At 41.5% G+C, this 19,840-nt stretch overlaps 1 protein-coding gene across 1 annotated transcript; it reads left to right on the top strand.

The window, feature by feature from the left end:
• Positions 1–237: 237 nt before the first annotated feature.
• Positions 238–11,297, top strand: unpg (unplugged). Its single transcript, XM_065497486.1, has 3 exons — positions 238–427; positions 964–1,317; positions 8,774–11,297. The coding sequence occupies exons 2-3, from the start codon at positions 975–977 to the stop codon at positions 9,364–9,366; spliced, it is 936 nt and encodes a 311-aa protein (XP_065353558.1). The 5' UTR covers positions 238–427; positions 964–974; the 3' UTR covers positions 9,367–11,297.
• The last annotated feature ends 8,543 nt before the right edge of the window (positions 11,298–19,840 follow it).

Here is a 19,840-nt window from a genome sequence, read left to right as displayed (position 1 = left end):
TTGAATCCATTGTCGTTTTGCAGACGGAATTAAGAAAGAGCGGCCGTTTTGTGCTGCTCATTAGCATAATGAATGTGAACGGGGCCACTTTGCGCGGCGGCAAGCTGGAGCGCAAAATAGCAAACGTCGGCCACCCATTAGCGGCCCTAATGAATTGATTTCCGCGGTGGCCGCTCATTTCCCGCTCGTTTCCGCCGCACTAATCCAGCGCTAACAATAAGTGCCGACAAATTGGAGCCGCCAATGGCCGGCGTGCGGGGCGGAGCCGGCGAGCGCGCGACGCCGCCCCGATCGGCCTCCGGGACCCTGCCGCCGATCGCCGGCCTCCAGTTGTTGTCGCTCGGCAGTCGCAGCCACAAGCATGAGTGCATCTGTTGAACGCAGCAATCAGGATTATTTGTGTGCCAATTTGTGAAAATTATCAAAGGTAAGAAGATCCAATTTTTTTAGCTTAATTTATTTTAATAAAATATTTCTGATTGTAAAAATTCATTGCAAATAATAATTAACCTGGCCAGAGAGGAAGGTTGGGCGCAGATAATAATATTCATATGTCTCTTATTGCGTAGATAATAGGAAAATCCAAGATTAAATTATTTAATTGAAAAATATAGGACTGGAATTTTAAAGAGCTAGTTTTTTAGTTTTATTTTAAACCCATAATCATTTTTCTTTTCTATTCTAAAATTATGTCCAAAGGAGAAGATTCCATTTTTTAAAGTTTTTAAGGGTCAGAGAATTTTTTAAATACAACTAAAATTAAAATACGAGTTACAATAATACTCCTCGAACCCCCAATTTTTTATATTTTTAACATTGATAAATGAAAAGAAGGATTAAAAATACCTTCTATTTAAATCTCAACCGTTAAATTTTTTGTTTGGGGTAAATTCCGTTTACAAATCATTCTAAAATTTTGTAAGGTCTACACCCGATTAATAAGAACTGCATTCCTGGCGTCAGGTTTCTCAATCATGGAGACGTACAAAGAGCTGCCTCCTCTTCCCTTCTCCATCGAAGCCATAATCGCCGGAGGCCGTCCTGCCCACCGGCCGCCCCCTCCAGTGCCAGATGTGTCGGCGCCACCCGCCCTGGCGCCGCCACCCTGGGGTCTCCTCTACAGTCCCTGGCTGATGCTGCACCTGCAGCACCAGGGCCTCTACCACCCCCAAATACCGCCCCACGGGCTCCTGCCCCTACACCCTCCACCTCCACACCCCTCGCTCAGCCCCCAGAGATTAAGTTCGTCTGAAGACGAGGACGAAATTTCGCCCAGATCCTCGCCGCAGCCCAGGGAGGACGATGCCTCTTTTACAGGTCAGTGCAGGAATTTTTATTTTTTCCCCCCGAGTTGCTGAATGAGTGAAATAAAAGCTAAAGAAATAGGAGCTCATTGCCAGATTTAGTAAAAATAAATTAATTTTCCACCTGTTATCTGAGAAAAAATCTGCATGTGATTAATTTTAATAAATTTAGCGAGCAGCAAGAGCTTCCATGTGCAGCAGTTTGTTAATATTAAGAATCGCAGGTGATAATTCTCAGGAAATAGCTTAACTTTTGATGTTTCCCTAAATTATTATTGTTTCTTAAACAAAGAGTGCCCTTATGTTTGATGAAAGTCTGGTAGTGATGACTTACTGCTTGATAATTTAAAGTAAAGCTTTACAAAAAAATTTCAACCGCTAAAAATTCAGAAAAAGGTTAAAATTTGCCGGGTTGCCGCTTAAATTTTTTGAGAAAATCGGCTCAAAAGTTTATTGAAAATCATGATTTGTTCCACCAAAAGGGAAATTTAGCACGACAAAAAAGGGATCGAAATCAAGTGAAAAAAATCTAGAAATTTGTTAAAATCTGAAATTTAACTGCTCCTCGGTCCTGATTTCATTATTGTTGCTAAATTTAACAATCAATAAACTCAATTAACTTCTTGCTAGAGTCAAGAACACAGAATGTTCTTAAAGAGGAATGATACTGCAAAAGCCTGGAAAATGCTTGTTGCCAATGCATAAAATCATCCCTTAGGATTCAGTTAAAGCCTAAATTGACCTAAGGGAGCACTGTAATTTTTTGAGAAAATTGGCTGGAAAGTTACCGTGCTTGTCAAATGGTAATGGCTGTCTCCTTACTTGAAATCCGATTTAATTTCAAAACCAAGAGTTTCATCCCCACTAAGTGGAATACAACGTTGGACGGATCTCGACGAGAGGAATCGAAATTTGCCAAGAAAATATGTTCAAGCACTGTACATTTTGGAGAAAATTGGCAAAATTTGAATTTTTATTTTAGGAAGGTCCTTTTTTATTATTGCAAATTGTTGAACAAATTGTTTATCGATCAATTGTTTATGGCATCCAACAATTCAAATAATTTTCAATTGTTGCCCAGTATCATTCCACTTTAATTGTTTGCATGTAAAACTCCACTTTAATATGTTGGTTTTGTTTATTTTTATACAAATTCATGTTTGATTTTACTTTAGCACAGTATAAATAAAATTATATTTATATTTTTTTCTTTAATAAAAAATAAAGGTTTTTACGGGTGAAAAGATGTAAATAAATCAATAATGCTAAGCTATAAGTATCTGTTTGCAAAAATAATTTAAAATCACTTTATCAAGTAGCTTATTCATAAGTCAATATCCGCCAGGCATGGAAAGGTTTGTAAAATGTGATGAGAGAAGTTCAAATTTGCCAGATGAGTATCTTGTGGGCCCATTAGATCTGAAAGGCACACGTGGACCCGAGGGATGAGGGTCTGCTCGCGTCGACAAACGCGATTTTTCACCTACGGTGTCGTCGGGTGCCGTTTTTCTCGCGGTGTGCGCCAAAGAAAATAGCAGGTGTCATACAAATCATTTCTGCTCCATTGCCCAAAATAGAGACTGTGCCGCTGGGCACTCGGTGGAGCAGGCTACTGCTTTGAACATTATCATTGGCAGCGCGACGATTTCCTCTCATTTCTCACCACATTTACTAAAATATACAACTGGCAAAACTAATAAGTTGTAACCGCCGCTGCGCCGGGGATTTTGAAGCTAGTCGAGCGAGCAGAACTGGCGGAGAACTCAAAATAACAGCCAAACACAATCTTCAAAACAAGTCGGTGAGAGGAAAAAACGCGTGCACCGCCGAGTGATGGATTGCTACAATTGCCACTTTGCTACTTTCGCTCAAATGGCCTGCTAATGGCTTTCAAAATTTATTTTCAACGCCAAATATTTTTTGGCTGACGAGTCATATGTATATAACATTCAGCTTTCCAGTTAAAAATTGTTTTTACATTAATTTTTACAAAAAAGTCAAAGATTTCAATGTTGTACTGTATGCACGCATTATTTGATACAAATTTATATATTTGCAATTAAACTCAAGCTAATTAGGGGAAATCGATCGTGGGCAAGGGAGAAAGAGTGTATTGATCTCAAATCAGCCGTATATATTGGGTGAGTTACATTAAAAAGCCAGCGGGTTATATTTTGACAGCGTGCCAAGGCATGCACGCCGGGTTTGAATGGACGCGGAATGTGAAATGAGCATGCAGTAGCTGGATTTGCACATAATAATGCCACAAAGGGCCCTCGATTACCGCAAAAGACCGGCTTGGCGATAAATATATGCGACGAGACGCCATCAATCCGCGTCGAATGGCGGCGCGGCACCACCGTTTGATCTGATATTCCGCGATCGTTGCAAAATTAGTAGGCAAATGTGCATTTCACCTTGCATAGTTATTGCTCTGACTGCGCGTTGCTGCGCGGCTCGCCAACGCGATGTGAGCCGAATAGCAATCGCTCAATTGTGCGCCGCCATTAGCATTTCGCACTGTATTTCGCACCGCGCTTGCTTCTGCTTGTCCAAACTGGGTGTGCTAACAATATCAAGCAGTGGACGTGCGGTCGCTGAATTGCGCCCGCCATCAACACCCACGCTTACTGCGCCGCGACAATTAAAAGAATGATTATGAAATTTCAATTATGTGGATCAAACGCCTGTTGGAATAATGTTTCGCGCTGCTCGCTGCTAAGCCACTTTCTATTTTTCTTGTCCAACCTCTATACACTTTTCCCTGCAATATTTTGAGAACCAAAGGTCGCATGACTTAATTTGCAGGAGAATATGGTTTTTTTCAGTTTTAAAATTGAAAATAACAACGATTGCAGAATTGTATTCAGATGTTTTCGATAGGAATTAATTTTTTATGTTTAAAAAAGGTGATATTTCTAAGCTTTACAGATAAAAAGATTGAAAAATCCTTTTTGCCTTTACTTAAATATACTATTTAAAAAATGAGAATACATAGCTAAAAATTTCCCAGGTTGGTGTTTAAATTTGTGAGAAAAACGGCTCAAAAGTTTGCTCTCAACTGTAAAACCACGATTTATTTCACAATTTGGTGAATTTTTCCTCAAAATTAGCACACCATTTGATAGATCACGACAAGAGGAATCGAAATCAAGCGAAAAACATCAAATTTTTACAGGAAAATCTGAAATATAACTTGTCCTCTGCCCTGATTTTAGAGATAAACTGTTGCTAAATCTCACATAAACAATAAACTCGACGCACCACACTTGTTAAAGCCAATAATGCAAAAAGCTCTACTTAAAATTTAAGTCTTCCGGCAGTTCAATGCATGGAGGATGGAAATACCGATCAGGTTGCTCAATTTCCATTCAAATAATAAGTGATTTGAACGATGGAGTTGCGAAAGTCCATAATCCTTTTTAACAGATCTTAAATTGCAAAAATTCCTGCGCACTGCGGCCGCGCCTGTGACTTTGGTGCTGCTTTAGCGGCTCCTTTAAAGCCATTCACAAGTCGCACCCGACGGCCCAAATCATAATAAAGAGATCACTTTTGTGAACTCATCAGCGGCAACGCTTTCAGTAAGCTGATTACTCTCTGCTAGAGGGTGGTGCCTCAACTAACTTGCCGCTTCTTGTGTCATGTACTTATTTTTGTACATATATAATTTAATCACGACACGCCTATAAAAACATTTGGTTGAAATATGCATTGATTATATACAGAAATTTTGAAAAAGTACTTTGCAAAAAAGTAGCTAGCAGCACTTGACGACAACGGACAGTGTCTCATCTCGTTGCAATATGCATGGGCAGCAGGTAAACACGTGCAAACAGTCAATAATCGCGCACGCACCCATTGTGAGCAAAGGAAAAGTCTTTCCTGCTCGCGGGCGCGCAGTGGGCGCGCCGCTCAGGACAAATAAATTGCTTCTTTAGCGACTTGTCTGTCGTGTCAAACAAGGCAGGCTGTAAATAAATTCGTCGGTCGGCTCCCGTAATACGCCCAAAGGCGATTATGCGCCGCCACAGAGATCGAATATCGCGTTTGTTATTGTTTTTCTGTCCGATTGCACGCCGCATTAAAACGTAATTGTGTTCTTTTTGTGATTGCTCACTCGCGATGAGATGCAAATGGGAAATCGGCGATAGCATTCATTTGTGCGTGTTTTAAATGCAAATCACCGCCCGCCGAACAATCATAATAATAACTCTCCGATACACGATTGAGTGGTTGTGTGCTGTGGATTATATTGTCTTTCCGAGCAGAGTGCTTTGCATGCTCGCGCGATGAGCTCATAGCCGCAACCGCAGTCGAAAATCGTCCGCGTTACTCACCCCGCGCTGCTGGACAGGTTGGAATTTATTCACGTCTGTCAATGATTACCACGCCAGTGGTACACGTATTCACTTGCGAAAAATGCGTGTGAATTGCTTCTTGCCAAGAAAAAAAGGCTCTCCGCAACAATTTTGAACATTTTTCAAATTATCTTTTTTATTAAGCTTCAAAATAATTCATTCAAGAACATTTGTATCAATTTAAAATATTTAAAAATAAATCATCATGGTCCTCGCTGAGGTACACAAAATACTAGTTTAGATATATATTATGCAATGCAGAAAATTGCTTTGAACAAAAAATAAATTTTTAGTGTCGCTCTGAGAAAAATTTGAGTGGTCAATATTCGCAAAATTTGTCACTCATTTTCTTTTTCATTGATGGTATTAAAGAAGAGGCCAAGAATTAATAGCATTTTGCATGCATTGTTTGCTTTAACAAGTGATTCATTGAGTTTATTCTTTGTGAAATTAAAAGTAACAGTTTATCTTAACAGTGTGCAATAGTGCGAAATCAGGACCGAAGAACAGTTAGATTTCAGATTTTGATAAATTTATCGATTTTTCGCTTGATTTCGATCCCTTCTCGTCGCAATCTATATCCATTGTTGTGCGAATTTTGAGGAAAAAATTTCTAAATTTCGACACAAATCCTGACTCTTCAATTAGGCGACAATTTATGTTCACCACATGCCGATTTTCTCGAAAATTTAAACGGCAGCCTGGAAATTTTGTAGCTTTTTCCTAATTTTTAGATAGTATTTTGAGTATAAAGGGGTAAAAATAATTTACAAATTTACTGCCAAAGCTTGAGTTTAAGAATTCTCTATATAGTTATTACTCCGGGGTATATTAATTACATGAATTTTGTTTTGCAAGTTAACTGTTGATGATGCCTGAGGGCCGAAACAGCTGCAATCCAATAGATAACGTTTTGATATAATTTTCTTCAGTTTTGTACCAATTCGGAGTTCAAAAACACATTAAGAATATGTATTTGAAATTTGTATAGTTTTTCAAGTAATTTTGGGCTAGTTTGAATATAATTCAACATAAAAAGATTGAAGTTACCGCATATTTACAGATTTTTCCTATAGCCAATTTGGAAAACAGTCGGTGATGTGGCGTGATTCGTGATAAACCTGAATTAAGCTCCAAGTAGAGCAGCTGAGAGTGGCAATCAATTATGAGCAAAGATGCGCGCGGCAACCACTTTGTACCATGTCAAGTGGGGTGGTCTGTCTGGTCTGATTGCTAACAAGATCAACCCCTATATGAAGAGCACTTGAGAAGGGGTAGCGTGTGTGCTGTTTGAGTGCATGGCCTGCTCTTTGCTCTCCGCTTGTGCTGGGGAATTATTTGCTTGACGAGCACGCAAAATATGTAAGTGGCCAAACAGCGGATTTCTTCAAAAGAAGGCACACATGGTGCCGCAACAGATCAAACACTGGTTTCGTTTTCGTTTTCACCCTTTTCAAGTGGATTTTTTTTCCAAATGGCAAGTTTAAAGTTCGTCTTTGACGCAGTTTCTGAGCACACCAATCGATTATTGAGGGTCGAATTAGGTAAAGGGGATATTTTTTCCGACCAAAATGTGCAGCGCGACGTTTTTTCCGCCAAAACAATATGAACGTACATGTGAGAACTGCGCATGCGTCAGAGCTGGTTTGAGCACTCGCAGAGAGACCGCCTGTACGAATGACTTCTTTGACAGATCCAGCCAACTCTAACGCATGCGCACTTCTCGCATTCATATTGTTTTGGCGGGAAAAATAGTTCGCACGTCGCGCTGCACTTTCTGGTCGGAAAAAATATTCACTTTGCCTAATTCAACCCTCAAGAGTCGATTGGTGTGCTCACAAACTTCGTCAAAGACGGTGTTTAAACAATTTACATCCAAGATAAAGTGTATCTTTCATCTAGAATAATTAGAATTATGAACTACAGCAGGCCTAATCAATCGAATGAGCTTGTTAGCTAATCCGACACTGCTCTGGTCCAGAATACCATAAATATAACATATAAATAACAAAACCAATCATGGGAGTAGATTACCACCGTCAAATTGGCTAATTTGGTCAAAAAGTGGCGGAAGACCGCTCATTACGAAAAGTCCCCGGGGTCTCGTTGCCGCCGCCGCCGCCGCCGTGTTTCATTATTTCCAGAAAATTGTAGTTTTGCAGAGGAGGGGGTGGTCCGTGGACCGCGCTCCCAGGGGGTGCGGTGAGCAGGAGCAGATGTGGCTGTAAAAGCCACTCGCTCTGGTAATTATCGCTGCAGAGAGCGATCGCCTGCATCTTTGGCTTGTTTTGAGAACGCGCGGCGGCCGCATCTGCACCAGCGAGAGTGAGTGTGTACGCCGCGTTGTTATTCTTTTCGGCGCGTTTTTTGCCGTGGCGTAAAAAGCATTCCGCTGCCAATTAAAATTGCAGCACAGCACTGCCGGCGCGAAATAGATTTATGGGAACCGCGAGATGATTTCGCACTAAACTATAATTGCTCTGACGAGCATGTGTGCACTCGTCCCCCGCGGCTCTGAATTATGAATGAAATTCGATCGCGCTTTCGGCTCAATTAAAACAACATGAAACTTATACACATGAGTTGCTATACCAAGTATTTTTTGCTGCTGCGTGACCTGGAAGTTTCTCAATTGAATGCAAATTATCTAGATTAAACAATTTTCTTTTTATACCTGGTAGTGTAATTATTTTAAATCTTTAATTACTTGCTTTGATAGCGTAAAATACCTGACAAGGCAGTCTGATTTTATTATTTATAATTTTTATACCCCGTTTGCTCTTGTAACAACCCCCAAAAAGGAGATTGGTATTCTTGCAACTGTTCCAAACCTTAAATGACTTACAATTCTTATCGATTTATGAGGATTTTCATATTTTATGATTCTATTTTGAAATTTAAATGATAAAAATCGAAAAAAAACACCCACGGAGGAAATTTTTAAGAAAATTGTTGGATGAAAAGTTATAAAATGCAAATCCCACCTTAAAATCCTAATCGTTTTTTAATATCTTTCATGCCATTTCATTCAAAACAAAGCTATATATTTTAATTTGTGTTGAAAGCAGAGCTGAAAGCTAAATTTTGTCGCTTCAAAAATGATTTCAGGCGGAAACTGCACCGAACCGGCGAGTCCAGGCTCTGGATGCGGAGAGAGCGAGACTTCAGCAACGGGCGACGGAACTTCGCCGACCGACGGCTCGTCTGGCGGCAAATCAAGCGGCAAAATCCGGCGCCGACGCACCGCTTTCACCAGCGAACAACTGCTCGAACTGGAGAAGGAGTTCCACGCGAAAAAGTACCTGAGCCTGACGGAGCGATCGCAAATCGCACGTTCGCTGCGTCTGAGCGAAGTGCAGGTGAAAATCTGGTTCCAAAACCGACGCGCCAAGTGGAAGCGAGTCAAGGCCGGCCTGGGCTCCGGCACCCGCGGGACCCAAGGGGCCCAGGGCGTGGGAACCCAGGGCAACAGCAAAATCGTGGTGCCCATCCCGGTGCACGTGAACCGCTTCGCCGTCCGCACTCAGCACCAGCAGCTGGAAAAAGCGGCCGCAGCCGCCGCGGCCGCCGGCAGCGGGGCGGCCCTCAAGCTGGCGGGGTTGCCCTCTTTGACGCCCACGGGGCTCCTGCACCACTCGGCGGGCAGTGCCATGCGCAGCCTGACCGGAGGAAGCACGCCCAGCGTCTCGTCGAGCAGCTAAATTTGTGCACTGACACTCAATAATGTTGACTTTGTATAAAATATCAAAGCCCGGAGATGAGAGCAAATTTAATTAAAAACAATAAAACAAAACAGAATGCGGAAAGCTGGAGTGCTGTCGCAGTGAATAAAATTTACTTTCTTAAATTTGGTGCAGGTATTTTGTGTGTAAATTGTTTAAGCAAAGAAAATACCAAACCAAATGACTATTTTTTCTTCCTGCTAAGCGCTGACAGCATCAAAGGTGAACTGTAAATGCCTCAGAAATCGTAACAACTGTTCTTGCCAGAAAACTGCTCTCGCATCTCGTGTTCCTTTGGGGCGAACACGCGAATTTCCTCAGACAAACTATACAGTTGTGCCAAAAGTGACAGCAGACAGTGCAAAAGTGAGTGTGGAAGCGCGGACAATGCAAAACAATTTCATGGGAACGGCGACCGGAGTGGCTGGCAAATAATAAACTGCGTTATTCGGTGTGCGTGTTTGTAAATAGTGTAATTTGCCGAAGACAGCCTTCACAATGATGCAAACCAATAAATTACCCCGGTGGCGTCTCCCCCCGGGAGCGGACGCTTAGTCAATAGGAGCGCGAATAATTTGTCATATATATAGAGTGTACATGCACATGCGAGTGAAAAGCGCGCGCGGTTTGTTGCTCTCGCCGCGCGCGCATGAGAAAAGGTTTTCCGCACAATCCTCCTCGCATTATCAGCAGCGGTTCGAGTCACTATTTATTATTAATGCTCCAGCTGTGGCTCTTTAAAATAAATCACTAGCAAGCTCGGGACCTTTCACATTAGCATTAATTCACAGATACATGACTTGGCATAATTCTCAAGCGAGAATCGAAATCGATGCTGCCCGCCACGTATAAACACCTTTGAATAATGATCGAGTGGGAAATGTGCAGTTTAACATTTTAACTACCTCGCATGGGCCGGTTCAAACCCATCAAGGGGCGCTGACGATCTGATTGGCTTATCTCAAATTGGAAATTACTGCATTTTGTTCAGTGAATTAGTTTCCATCCAAAATGAGACCACAGATATATTGTGTCTACTTTCAATTCCTTTACCATAATATTAATAAAAAAATCTTAAACCGGCTCAAAACAGAGTCGTAAAATGAATTTAATTTTGTTCAAATAAAAAAGCAGAGATGTAAATGACAAAATGTTGGCTTGCTGGTCGTTTGAATTGATAAAAATGCGAGTGCGAAGCAATCAACTGCTGGCTCCCTGGGAGGCCGTTTCATTCCGAGCAATCAATTTCCCGCGGCACAATCGCGCGGGCAAACAAACCGCGCTGTGTATACAGATTCAGAGTGAAGTGAGTGTCTGAACAGACGTGCCAATTCCTGTAATCTCTGGATTAAAAGCCACAATAAGGTCCCCGTGCCGCCGGCCGCTTTTTATTATTGTCGCTAATCGAGACAGGGGTGAATGCAGCCCCGCTCGCGCTTTATAATATGCACCCGGGAGCGGACAAAAGAGCAGCTTGCGAGGACACATTAGGGGTGATGCTGGAAATTAGTATTAACATAATGCGTGCCGCTCTTTATTGTTGTTATGAAAATCGACTGCCTTTTTGTGACTTTGCGAGCGCACGCTTTTCCCTGCTTTTTTGTTTCGCAGTCATAATGCGCAAGGGATGGATGGATGAAACCTTTTCTCTCATAATGTACGTATGTGTGCTTCATCCGCATCTCGTGTGGTCGAGAGTAGCTGCAAACTGCGCGTACAAGGAGCCATTTACACGTGCGTTAAATTTGGTTAATTGGAAAAGGAAATGATAATCAGGATGTCATATTTGTACGGTGTTTGAAACGACGCGGTAATTGTTATGAATATGTAAATTAAAAGCAATAAAATTGGACCGACTTCGATAGGAATTGTACTGCGGACAAATAAAGTGAAAAACTGTTGTAATGCAATATATTGTCTTTATTTTCTAATCCTAATAATATTTAAATGAGCTAAATCAATTCGCAAATGTGCTCTGAAAACTATCGCAATGAAACTGCAGTCCGAATGATGCAAAAATTAATGAAAGGTTTGAAATAAACACTGTCGTCACCCTGTTGGCGAAATTCGCTTGAGTAATATAGACCTCAAGTTGCACCCTTAAATATTAGGCCAAAAATACAAGAATTGCCTATTTCACACGAGCTCAGTTTTTTTGAAAAGGCGATCTTTTTCAGAGAATTAAGGTTTCATAATTGAGGCGTCAAAATGTTGTACATTTGACGCCAAACAATTTGCCCTTGGTTACCAACTTCACTTAAATCAGGTTGAATTTTTCAAACACATCTGGCATCCCCTGGTACATAAATTTCGAGAATCTAAAATAGCCAAAATGTGACCAATATACGTGTGGTAATATCTTATGCAAAATTTGTGGTATCCTATATCCCCTTTTTTAGAAAATTGAATTCAAAGCTGAAAAACATGAGTTTGCTCCCTGAAAATCCTGATTTCTTAAAACATAGCATTTTAGAGCGTATTCGACCTAAATTTTGACTTTTTGAGGTCTTGGTCATGGGATATTCCCCTATGAACTACCACCTGTCGAACCACCCCCTGAGTTCGATCAACTTAGTCAGAAACTGGCGTTTTCTTACAATTAGCTACGTTTATCATATTTTCGCCACGAGAAACTAAATTCTGGACTTAAATTTTAATCGTATCTCCCTAGCTCCCTTAATTTGATCTTATTAACATCAGTTAACACCGTCTTTGAGCATCAGACGATCCATCGTAATAGGGGGTGGGTTTACCATTGGTTATATTAGGAAGTAAAAAGATATCTTTGGACAATTTTGAATTGCACTAGAAAAAAGCAATTGTTTCGCGATTGGCTTTAATTGGACACAATGAATAAAACTGAGAGTAAAACGCAACGAGACCAAATATGAACTCGCAATTTCTCAATCGAATAATACTGAAACTCCCCCATAACTGAGGGTGGAAGCAACAATATAATGTATACGTATATACAAAACAGCAGAGTATATATATTTCGTCTGCATGCTAACGAAAAATATTGCACGCGCGCGCACTTATTTATTCGCGGTAATGATATAGTGCACGCCGCGGCGTAATTCATTCGGGAAAAGACGACAAAGAGGGTGTTATTAAAACTGTGGCCATACATCAGCCGGGTGCAGCGGGGCAGGAAACGCGGCGCGCTGCACTCCGCAGACCGGCCCACCGACCCAACGACGGCGCAGGCCAAATTGATTTTTTTACTGCAACTTTTTTCGTCGTCGTCTCCTCGCCACCGCCGACGCTCTATTAACAGAAAAATAAATTATGACGCAGTTTTCCTGCGCTAATGCTCCTCTCTCCTCCTGCCCACGACGACTACGCAATGGGGAATCCAGATGAAATTAGTTGCTTTTTATGCGGTTCAAATATACGTACGCGTCGTGCTGCTGAGAATATGAAATTAGTTTAAATTTAAACACATGGAAAAGGGGAAAATCAAATTTGATTTGAAGTCTTCAAAGCATCAATATTCAGACTGAGACCGATATATTTCACTCCAATGCAGGAGTGTTTTCAGCAATATATATTTTTATATTTGATTATTTTTTAATAATCTCTAGGGATGTACAAAGCCGATCAATTTTTTTACCAGGACTTCAAAAAATTGCTTTTTCCCTTTTTAATTTAAAGATAATTGGAAAGTTTACCCTTTTTAAATTTTCCGTTTGTGACTTTTAACTAGTACTGCTACGTGTCCAAGACATTAATAATGCTTGCCTCTCCGGAAAGCTAATAGATGGCGCCACCGTTCAATTATAATTTTGGGCACTTTCCGCACTGATTTCAATCATCTTTTGCCGCGCATTACAAATAAATCAGCCCAATCAATCACGGTAGACGAATTAATAATTTATAAACATGCATTTTCTCGTTTCTTCCGCGTATGTCTCACAATCCATAAATATTTGTACAAAAAATATATCCTCTGTTTGTGGCCTTTATTTATTTGCTCTTGGCGAAGGAAGCCGCAAAGACTTATTGCGCTGTCGTGATTAAGTAAGTCGCAAGGCTCGGTGAGAGAGGGAATAAATTAGCGCCCATCACAATTAAAGTCTCGTGCTCGGTGCTCGGGCGCAGCGCTAAGCTCGCAGTTAGCCGAGGAACAAATTTGCGCGAGTGCGCACAGTCAATTTGGCGCGCCGGCCATCTTGGGCCAGATTAATTCAGCGCTAATGAGTGTGTCAGAGCAAGAGAGAGGAGCGAGTAGTGGTAATAACCAGGATAATTGTCCCTCTCTCGGCGGAGAAAGTGGTGGCGGACGCTGAGCGCAAATCAGGCGCCCCCCGTGGCGCCTCCTCCCTTTTATTAGAGCACCGACGCCGACTCCGCCCAGTTCCATTGCATGCGCCTCGTCATTACCCTTTCGTTGATGCATCTCTCCCGCTTGCTCCACATATTTTTCTTAATTTGCAACATGCGTCGGTTAGCTGTCTTACAATTTTATTTTTCATTTTCAGATTGACAAAATTGACGAAGGATCGATTTTTTGGACGATTTCAAAACGTTTGCCTACCAACGGGTGATTTTATGTTTTTATTTTTTTTTATCAATCTAATAAAAATAAATTAATAATGTTGTCGTCGAGATTATGCAACCCGCTCTAAAGTTCTGTGTGGCAGACCATTCAATTATGTACAAGAACGGGGTTTGTTGGTACAAAAAGGCAGATTTGGAATGAGTAACACAAAAATGGCAAAAAACACTTGTGGTTAACCATTTGTTCAATAATATTTGAAAGAATAGGCTTGTATTTTCTTCTTTTAATCGTCTTCTGTAATACTTCTACCACCCTTTCAATATGCCATAGTCCTATATAGCCGCAGTATAACAAAAAGCGCAAAATGTGACGAAATTCTAAAATTTTGGAGTCTGGAACCATTCTTGGATTTTATAATTTTATAGCTCCGGTTCTATGGGGGTCCCACAGAAACCAACCAAAATACAAAAATGCGTCTCGTAAAACTCCGCGTTGGAAAGGTTGGTTTGCCCCCCCCCCCCCCCCCCGCTGCCGCCCCTGAGTGCGTTAACATCTAAAAACGGATAAAAATTAATATTAATTCACCTATGGGTTTAAATCAACCCAAACCTGGCGGAACTTCTAATTTTCATTTTTTAAAAAACGGTCTATGTTTTAGTTCTATATGGGCTGGTGGGGGCCGGGACCCCCGCCGCAAAAAGTTCTTGGCACCCACCCCTTTTGTTTAACTCGAAAAATCACGTCATCGTTGATGTGTTCAAGACGTGGAGGAATTTATATTTGGTATGTTTCGATGGCCTTGAGCCTAACCAAACGCAATAAATAACTTAATAATAAAATTACAAAAATACGGTTTTCGTTTAGGGCATTCCATTTTGTTCCGTTTGGAAAACCAAATTTGTCAAAATGAAGATTTGAAAAAATAAACTTGTCCGTATTAAAAATACAGAAGAAAGATAAAAGAAATTTTTCCACAAGGATGAGAAGTAAATTGGAGTACAAAAAAAGTAAAATTAGACAAGCCACAAAATCTAATTACAAGCCCAAGCTAATAGTTTGCCAAAAGAAAATGTTCAAATTTGAAGAAAAAAATTTATTTCCTGAATTTTTAATGAAATTAGACGGTCTTGAAAATTGTTGGCGTGAAGTGTGATAGAATTGAAACGCAACGCAACATCAAGATTTTCGCTTCCCTCTGCAAGCAGCTCGGCAGCTCGCATGGTCGGAACTTGCAACTTGGGTCAAAAGTCAAAGGCATGAATTGATCCTCGAGATGTTGACACTGCCGCGTGTTGGAGTGGTCTCATTATTTGCGGCTCCCCCGGCCGACAGGCCGTTCGCACCCCCGGCGACGGGCGCACTGCTCTTGAAATATGGGAACTCGGGCAGCAGCCAGCGGCAGCACGATATTTACGCACGCATTTCTCGGCGTCGCAAAGGAGAACGGCGTCTTAAGTACCGGTCATTTTGGTTATTGCCTCTGCCAAGTCAGCACTTGAAATAAAACTGGCCAAGGAGGCGTGGCAGCCGAATCAAGCGAGAAAGCGCAGTGAAACTTCCTTGTCTTTTGCAGCCGGCCGTAAAATTGGCTCTCGAGAAGTACTAGCTGGCTCCAGTATCCGACAAAATGCTAAAGACTTTCCACCATGAAATTTTTGCAATAAAAAATCGCGCTCTTTTTTAATGTGAATTTGCAACACTTAATTTACATTTAGCTCTCCGTCTATGCGCTGGAATTTATGATTATTCGCTTTATAACAATATGTTTCTATTAATCGCAGCGTTTGAGTTAAAATTATGCAAATGACGTTCGAAAATGGATGACAATGGGTAGTTAAGCATATTCAAATATGATCACGCGAAGAGCCTTGTTTGTGTTAGCTAAATGTCTAAATCAAAACGTGATTCCAATCTGGGACCCAAATTTCCGACAATGCATCCTAATAAAATCAAATTTATGACTATGGAACCACCCTTCCTCCGAGCTGCGGAGACAGCGGACCGGAAGGTGTGAAATTTGCATTTATTGCTTTGCGCCTAATTCGTAGAATCCGCGAAATGCGTGTCTGGCCGGAAACACGAGCAGAGATATTTCGACTCGCGCTTTTCTAGTAAAGTGCAGGCGGCGTCGATTATTTTTAAAGGCATTCTTTAGCTTGAATTAAGAGGTAAAACGTCCGCACAAAGAGAGTACGTGGGTGTTCGAGAAAGGGGGAGAGAAGCAGAAAAATTCGCAGCCACACGCAACTACAGAGGGGGACAGCATTTGTGTGCAGAAAAGCACATCCTGTGGCGATCGTATATTCGTACGATCGGGTTGTCAATTTTAATCGATCACAATGCCTTCCCTAAGTAGAAGGGCAGCAATTTGTCTTTCAAATGAGGGAAATTAAAAATACATTGAAATTGTAAACAATTGTGCGGCTGTGATGATCATTATAAATAATCTACGCACCCCTTTTCTTCATAAATATACCAATTCACCATTTGCGAAAGCCCTTGGTGTTCGTGGCCGCCAATAGAAGGCGCCAGCGGCTATTTCCGATTTGATGGCACTGCGATTTCTGACTCAATCCTGCCACTTTGCATTCCTCTTTGATGTGCTGAAAATCAAAATTGGTTCAGCCAATTGCCTTGGAGACGTGAAACCCGGGCCATTTTTTATATTTTTAAACAAGAAAACTTTTCTGACGCTTCTATACGATGATTGGCTGATTTTTGTTTTCGGAAGTCATTTTTACGGCACAGCAGCAGAATTGAGTCTGAAATCGAATCGAAAATAGCTGCTGGCGCCATCTTTTGGTGGTTTCGAACACCAAGGGCTTTCGCAAATGGTGAATTGGAAAGAGTTCGGAGAAAAATGAGTCTTTTAAACTAAAGTTTTATAAAATTACTATGTGGCCTACTATGAAATTAGTAATTTTACATAATCCCTGAAAGGACAGCATTAAGGTGCGAGTTAAAAATACCAAACTGAGTTAAAATCGGTGACCCTGTAACTGCCGGAGAAATGATTTTTATTGCAGTGATTGGGATGCGACACCTGGAGTTTCCTGCGCTCGGTGCACGCGTTGTGCATGCGCGATGAGACGTTAATCAGGCTTGAAAGGCTAATTGGCAGCCAGCAGAGCCATTGTCTGCGGCCACTTCAAAGAACACACACGCATATTCTGCCAGCCGGCGGGGCAATCAGACTTTTATTAGCCGTTGGCCAATAATTTTGGCCCTGCCCGCCGAGCTGTTCGCAGAAATTGAGTTGCTGCTGCTGCGCGCTTGACGCGCATTTCGCAATTAATGCACGTAGCCTGTGTTTTATTTCGGCATGAGCCAGAGGTAAATGAGCTGCTGGCCAAATGCAGACGCGGACCACACCTTGCATGCCGGGCACAATGCATATTTATTCAAACACATTCTGTACAACTGCTGCCGGTATACCGACGATTCGTGCGAACCGCAATTATTATGCAATTAATGCTTCATTAAGTCAACCTGCCATGTTTCACGCTTTGCTTGTGTTATTACGTCGCAACTGCTGTGTGCTTCAACGCAATATTATATCAACTATCCATGATTGATCGTCCGATTTACAAAATATCTTGCTTGTTTGCACGATTTGAACCAATTTCGAAAGTGCATGACTTCTCATGAATAAATTGTGCAGATTTAAAAATAATCCGAATTTATTATTTTTACGTGAATGAAGGCGTTCTAACAGCAAATAGTCATTAAAATCAGGCAAAATTAAATTTGAAAACTAGAATCAAATTACTCTTGCTTGTTGAATTTCCTAGTGTAATTTATTAAATTAACAAAGTCATATTGATCGCAAAAGCATGACGTCGCATTTGCGTTTATGAATACTTAATCCTCTCCGAGTTTATGACTACGTTTGTCAAAGAGGCAAAGCAGAGAGATGAATTTTAATGCTGATGTGTCAAGGGTGCGCGTTTAAATGAATTGTATGTAAATTTACCCAAGATATGACAGGGGAGAGTCCACTAAATTTAAATATGTTTATAGAGATTACACAAGCTGCTGCTGCTGCGCCACCCCCGCGCGTCTCGCTCTCTCCTCTCTCGTCTCCTCTGGATAAACTCTCTCAGCATCCCATCGTGCTTAATTAAATGAATTTGTCGACAAACCGATCAAAAGAAACGGTTGAAACTGAGTTTTGAAAGTGATGCCGAACACATGCTCGCTCACGAAAAGCACATGCTCGTTGAAGTTGAAAATCACTAAGTGATTCGATGGCCCGAAACAATTACCAATTCATCAATCACCTCCCCCGTCGGACGCCACAGCACACGGACGAGAAAAAACCGGAATCAGATAAAGTGAGGCGCACAAATAACAATTTTCGATCGCGGTCATGCAGCAGGAAACTCGAAAAATTCAATTAGCTGGCGATAAAAGTCGCAGCTTTGCATTCGAATTTGCTGCACTATCGACGACGAGCATCTCCAATCGTCTCATCATTTATATTCAATCAATTTCCCCCACGAGTCGCGACTCGGCGTGCCGAGTCATGCTGTCTGCTCCTGGTCGGCGAGCAGCCAGTGCCGCAACCGCGTCCAGCGGTTTGCCTACGCTATCTCTGCGCGACTGGAGAATCAGCAGAACGAATGGAAATGGACGCCGCGGCCACGGTGGTAAAATTCATAAGCCACTGACACCCGATGATTGATCGAGGGTCAAGCAAGCAAGCTCTCGACAAACTCAGCACCATTCTTTTCTCACACTCCCGGAACAGATTAGAGAGCGGATTTTGAGAGCGAAATCCGGCAAGAGGTCTTCTTCATTTCAATTTCAACGCAACAAAATTGACATATTTTTACAAATTTAATTGCGGCTTTTTTAAAGACCGTATTTGATGAAGTTTCTGAGCACACCAATCGATTCTTGAGGGTCGAGTTTGGTGAAGTGGGTATTTTTTCCGACCAAAAAGTCCAGCGTGATGTGCGAACTTTTTTTCCCGCCATAACAATATGAATGCGAGAGCTGCACATGCGTCAGAGCTGGCTGGATCTGAAAAAGAAGTGATTAGTACAGCAAGTGCTCAATCCAGCTCTGACGCATGCGCAGTTCATATCGTTTTGGCGGGGAAAAAGTTCACACGTCGCGCTAGACGTTTAAAATATCCACTTTTCCTAATTCGACCCTCAAGAATCGATTGGTGTGCTCAGAAACCTTGTCAAAGACGGCCTTTAAGAGAGGATGGAATAGGATAAAGATGCCTTAAGGATGAATTATAGGAACCCAAAAATAATTTTTAAATACTGAATTCCTTAATTGTTTCTGATTGAATCTATTTTTATTTAGTTAATTTATTTCTTTTGGCTTTGGGGAAATCTAGGGTTCCGTTGCCCTACTCATGCTCAATAAAATCAATTTGAATCTAAAAAAAGCCAATTTTTACCCTAAATTAATTTTCTTTTGATAATAAATTCATTTTTATTTAAAAAATGACCTGAAATAAATCTTCAAAATCCAAACCCTTAACCTTTAAAGAAATGTGGATTGTTTTTTTTTTTGAGCAGGACCCGCACCAGGCCATCGCAGATTGATTTTGCAGAGCATTAGTGGGCCTTCAATTCAGCTTGTTGGCTTGCTGCCCCTTTTTCCGAGAGAAATCGTCACTGGCTTTTATGCTCACTGACCTGTAAATGCCAGCAGTCAACGCGACACTCGACAAAATTACCATCAGCAGCGAACGCGCCTCTGCTCCGCTCATAATTTGACACGTTAAAAAGCCATCGATCACACACCGCATGCAAATCCGAATCTGTGTGTTTGCAGGCATCCATTATTCAACTAATTGAGCAGAAAAGTGTGACAAAAGGCCGGCAAACAACTGTCGCGGCACCGCTCAAAACGGACTTGCACCTTTTGATCAATGGGATCGCAGCGCAAAGAATGGAGAATGGGGATGAGATCAGACGCGGCAGATGCTCT

The sequence above is a fragment of the Cloeon dipterum genome, chromosome 1, assembly GCF_949628265.1.
Source record: "Cloeon dipterum chromosome 1, ieCloDipt1.1, whole genome shotgun sequence".
Classification (NCBI taxonomy): Eukaryota; Metazoa; Arthropoda; class Insecta; order Ephemeroptera; family Baetidae; genus Cloeon; species Cloeon dipterum.
The sequence above is the reverse complement of the archived record's forward strand: the minus strand, read 5'-3'. Positions and strand labels throughout refer to the sequence as shown.